This window comes from Pteropus alecto, unplaced genomic scaffold (assembly GCF_000325575.1).
Source record: "Pteropus alecto unplaced genomic scaffold, ASM32557v1 scaffold143, whole genome shotgun sequence".
NCBI lineage: Eukaryota > Metazoa > Chordata > Mammalia > Chiroptera > Pteropodidae > Pteropus > Pteropus alecto.
This window is the reverse complement of record NW_006434828.1, coordinates 4,285,249-4,290,046: the sequence shown is the minus strand read 5'-3', so window position 1 is coordinate 4,290,046 and position 4,798 is coordinate 4,285,249. Positions and strand designations below refer to the sequence as shown.

The window sequence follows — 4,798 nt, the reverse complement described above, 5'->3', positions numbered from 1 at the left end:
ACGTGGCGCCCATGCAGCCAGCCGGGCACATGCACACCGCGGAGCCGCTGTCCGCCGGCACTGGCCGCCGTCCGCACACTCCTTGACGTCGCATGGAGACTGAGCTACGGTGCAGAGGGCAGAGGCCAGTGGGCTCAGGGCTGCAGTGGCCCCGGCACTGTCATTGGTGGGGGGACCGGCCAGGGCTGTCCCGATGCACTGTGCTGGAAGGGTGTCTGAGGCTGCGGGGGGCCGGGCCAGGCGCGGGGCACCGGGCCCAGCCCCCTCCTCTGGCGGCACCCAGGCTAAGCTAAATGGCGAGAGCTGTTGTCACAGAGCAGAGTGACAGAGCCTCAAGGGCGAGCGGTGCCCAGGGGTGCGGGTGGGGGGGGCCCGGTGGGGGAGGCGAGACTCTGCTGCAGGGGCAGCCGGTGCGAAGGAGCTGAGCCCCCAGTCAGAGTGGGGGTGAGCAGGTACAGCCCGCCTCTGTCTGCCCTCTGACCCCGACACGGGATGCCAGCTGACTCCCTAGTGGCTGCTGACACCCATTCCCCTGGCTATACCGCGTGTCCTGCTGACAGCTCACTCCCCAAACAACTCAGCACAGGGACCAGACGGGCCCTGAGTTGTGGGGGCCGTGGGGGCCAAGGGGGCGGGAGGGCCCGGCGCCCCAGGAGGCACGCAGGTGCTTCAGCGGCCAAGGCTGACCGCACACGGTGACCCCGACTCCATCAGGCAGCAGCTGGGTGCTGTGGGGGAGGGAAGACTTAGGGAGCAGCACGCTGACCCTGTGGTACACCGCCCGGTGTCCCTGCTCTTAAAGGCTCTGGGCCCGGGGTGAGTCCTGAGACCTGGGAGCCTCAGTGGGGCGGAGGGCCGGTGCCTGTGGGGGTCGCCGGACCGGCCACAAGAAAGCCGAGGCTCAGGGGTCCTGGCCCCCAGCCCTCGTGGGGGCCTCACTGGGCCTGGGCTGCTGGCTCCACACGACAGATGGAGGCTTCAAACATGTCCTGTGGCGCTGCTCGCCCTCAGAAATGGGGCTGGGGGAGGTGGCGAGGCGTTACTGGCACACACTTGATTTGACAGTGGCTTCTGCGCGTTCCTAAGTAATGGCTACCCGTCAGCAAGTGTATGTGGTGGGACTTGAGTCTGGCCTCTGGCCGAGGTGGGTGGCGATCCAGGGTCACGGTGATTTGATTTAAGGGGTTTCTTTGCTGGCTCTACTGGCAGCTTCCCACAGTGAGACTGGGAGCGGGTGTCGGTCTGCCTTCCTCCCCCGGCAGGCGAAAGGGCAGAGGCAGGGTGTTGAGAGGGGCTGGGTGCAGGGCTGGGTACGGGGCTGGTGCGGGGCGAGGGGCAGGGCTGCACCAGAACCAACCGCGGCACTAGGAAGGGCGATGTGGGCACAGTGGGGGAGAGGCCAGGGCGTCTCGAGAGGGACCGCAGCCCAGGCCCAGGCTGTGAGACCCCAGGGGTTGGGGAGAAGTAGCCTCTACTGCTGGGAGCGGCTGGGTGCCAGGCTCCTGGGGGTGCAGGTGGGAAGAGGGTGGGGGTTTGTGCCTCCCCCACACAGCTGGCCGTCTGACCTCAGAAGCCCCCAGGTCCCCATCGAGCTGGGCCTATGGTGGGGGAGCTTGATGGCTCCCCCTCACCCAGGCCCTGCGGCCAGCCTGCCCAGACCCTGGCTTGATCTGGAACGGGTACTGGCCTGTGCCAAGGTTGCAGCCCGCCTTGACCCCCGGGGCCCAGGAGGCCTGAGTGCTGCAGCCAGTGCTTTTGCCACAGCCCCTCGCCCATCTCTGGGCACCTGTGTCTGGGGCCGGGCCCTCTGGGGCACGCCAACCACTGCTCCCACCAGGCTGCCCGCCCCCTCCCCGCCCCAGGCTCTCCTGCAGCCAGCAGGCTGGGGCCAGGGCGGGCCCCCTCTCACCTGTCTCACAGGTGGGCCCGCTGAAGCCATCTGGGCACTGGCAGCTGAAGCCGGCAGCACTGTGTGTGCAGGACCCGCCGTTCTGGCACGGGTGCGATGCACACTCGTCCACACCTGCAGAGGGGTGGGGGTGGGGCCTCAGTGGAGGAAGGCAGGCTGGGAGGGCCAGTCACACCTGGAGCGAGGGGCCAGCAAGCCTCCAGAGCCTCGCTCCGAGGGCGCTCTGCTCCAGGGGGCCGCTGCAGCACCACCCACAGGCTCACGGTCACGGAGCCGCTGCATCCGGTGCCCAGTGGTGCCCTACACACGCCGCGCCCACCACGGGGACAGAGACCCTTGACCTTGGGCTCTCGGGGGCCCTGGTGCTCTCACAGCGTTCCCGGGCCTGGCGGCGACTCACCCAGATGGCACTGCCTCCCCGTGAAGCCCGAGGGGCAGGAGCAGGTGTACGAGGGGTTGCCCGTGACACAGTCGTCGATGCACGTGCCACCGTTGCGGCATGGGCGCAGGGCCAGGCACACGGAGGCTGCAGACACAGGACCGAGCAGAGCTGTCACCCCCTTCCCTCCCTGACCTGAAGGCCTGTCTCCTAGGAGTGGCCCGTCGTCCACTGGTGGCCGAGCGTCCAGGGTGTCTCTCTCCAGGGCTGTGCAGGAGTGCCCGGTGTGACCGAGGCCTGCCCTCCGTCTGCGCTGCCTGCCGACGTCTGGACTGCTGAGCTGTGACTCTGGTTGTGGCTCGTGGTGGGTGGCCTTCCCTAGAATCCCTTACACCCACAGCCCCTTCCTATCCCGCTAATCCGTCAACTTCCCGGCCTGTCCAAGAGGCTGAGAAGACAGGGACCCGAGGGTGCTCAGCAAGGCAGGGACACCACTCCCTGTGGACCAGGGGGTCCCCGCATGGAACCGGAAGCAGGGGGGCCCCGAAGGCAGCTGCAGCTTGTCCCAGGCTGCCTTGGGCACGTACAGAAACGCAGCACCCAGTTTCCCATGAGTGAGATGAGCGGCTCCAGCTCAGAACCATCGAAGCTGGTGTCACCCGGTGTGGCCTGCTGGCCAGGGAGGACCTCTGGGGGTCCCCAAGGGCCACCAGCTCCCACGCCTGGCCCTCTTGGACAGGAAGCTAATAGAACTTGGCCCATGGAGCCCTAGCCCTCTGGAGGAGCAGGCTGCTGAAATCCACGATCAACAAGCACAAACGGGCAAGTGACGAGTGTCTCAAAGTCTTGGCCCTCGTGTACAAGGAGGGCCCCACACCGGGCATGGTGTCGAGGGAAGGACCCTCTGGTCCAGAACACTGCCAAGGCTGTGGCTATCTTTGGGACGGTTCCTGCTTCTCGCCTGTACCTTTCCGGTTCCTGCAGCCACACTGTCACTCAGTCTGCCGTGGTGCGGCTACACTGCGCTGTGTGGCGGCAGACTTCGGAGCCCTGATTGGGGACCAGCCTTGCTCAGGAGCTAGACCTCCTGATGTGGACGCAACGTCTCAGCTGTGAACCGACCCCACTTCCTGGTAAAGCTGATGAGAGTCATTGTGGACCGGCAACGTGGGCTCTGTCCCCGTGGGCTTGCAGTGTTGTTGTGGGGATGCCAGGGGACTGCGCCCTCCCCCGCAGTGCCGTGCTCCAGTAGGGAGGGCCAGCAGCGCCTGCCCATCTGCTCCCCCCGGGGGCCTAGGACAATGGGGAAGAAGCACCTAGACATGGGAGGGCTGGCGGGATCCTGAGGACCCGGCCTCGGTTACACTACGGCCTCTGCAGGGGAGCAGCACCCGCCTGCACCTGTACCCACACTTGTGCCCACACCTGTTCACCCACCTGTCCTCACCTGCACCCACACCTGCAGTGCTGCCGGCTCACACCAATGCACATCTGCACCCATACCTCACTCCTTAATCACAACCCAAGCCCCCTGGCCAGTGGCAGGTGACCACAACCAGACCTCTCGCCACCCACCAGAAAAAGCTGCTGAGACATGGTGACCAAAGCGCCTGAACCTCCACTGCCTAGGTACCCCCCACACCCCCTCGGCCCTCCGCCCGGGCTGCAGGAGGGCTGCTGCCTACGCTCAGACTGCGCCCGGGATGGGGCGGGCTCGTTTCCAGCCCTCTCGGAGTCTTCCCGCCCCCGCGCGCCGGCTCCCGCACGCCTGTCCTCCCGGGCCTTCGCCCCGGGCGCGCGGTGTCTGTTCCCGCGTGGCACACGCGCCCGTCCGCCCCCACCCCACCCCACCCCGGGGCCAGTCTGGGTGGGCTCCACTGCGCAGGTGTCGCTCTCGCAGGCCCTTTCGGGGACGCAACCCTTGCCGGTGGCCTCGGTCGAGGCGAGTCCGCGGGGCAGGTCCCAGGACCCGCTTCGCGGTGGCCCAGATGGCCGGGCGTGGTATCCGCCGCTCTCTGTGGAGTGGCTGAGTCAACGGCTGGACACCCTCTCCCTCTGCTTATAGCAGTGAAGTTTCAGGAGGGTCTGTGATTCGCCCAGGGCCACGCACCCTTCTGCGGCCAGTCCGGCTGTCCCGCAGGCCACGTGCGCGTCCCTGGGGTGGACCCGCCCCCCTCCGCTGTGTGTTCTGGGCCCGATGGACCCCTGGGTGTCTCCCTTCTGTCGGGTGCAGAGACGCCTGGGGTGTCTAACGGGCAGCAGGGCCTGGCAGTAAAGGGGACTGGGACGGGCAGAGCACCTGCCGTCCAGATGGCCCTGGGGAGCATATGCGACAGCCTGGCGCCCCTCGGGACCCGGGAAGGAGGCTGGGCGCGAACGTGTGGCGAGGAGGCCCCGCTCCTCCCCTTTACACCCAAGGTCTCCGCCGGGTTTCCCCAGGAGAGACCCAGGGACAAGCGGAGGGCAGCAGCTCGGGTGGGCGGGGCTGGCGCTGCGTCCCCTCCCGCCCC

At 67.6% G+C, this 4,798-nt stretch overlaps 1 protein-coding gene across 1 annotated transcript in view; it reads right to left on the bottom strand.

The window, feature by feature from the left end:
* SNED1 (sushi, nidogen and EGF like domains 1) overlaps window positions 1–4,798 on the bottom strand; it is a 58,932-nt gene that overhangs the window by 39,612 nt on the left and 14,522 nt on the right. Inside the window, exons 7-8 of the mRNA XM_025045434.1 lie at window positions 2,310–2,435; window positions 1,910–2,023 (exon numbers count right to left, since the gene is read on the bottom strand). Of these exons, the coding sequence (XP_024901202.1) occupies window positions 1,910–2,023; window positions 2,310–2,435 (240 nt within the window). The remainder of the gene's footprint in view (window positions 1–1,909; window positions 2,024–2,309; window positions 2,436–4,798) is intronic.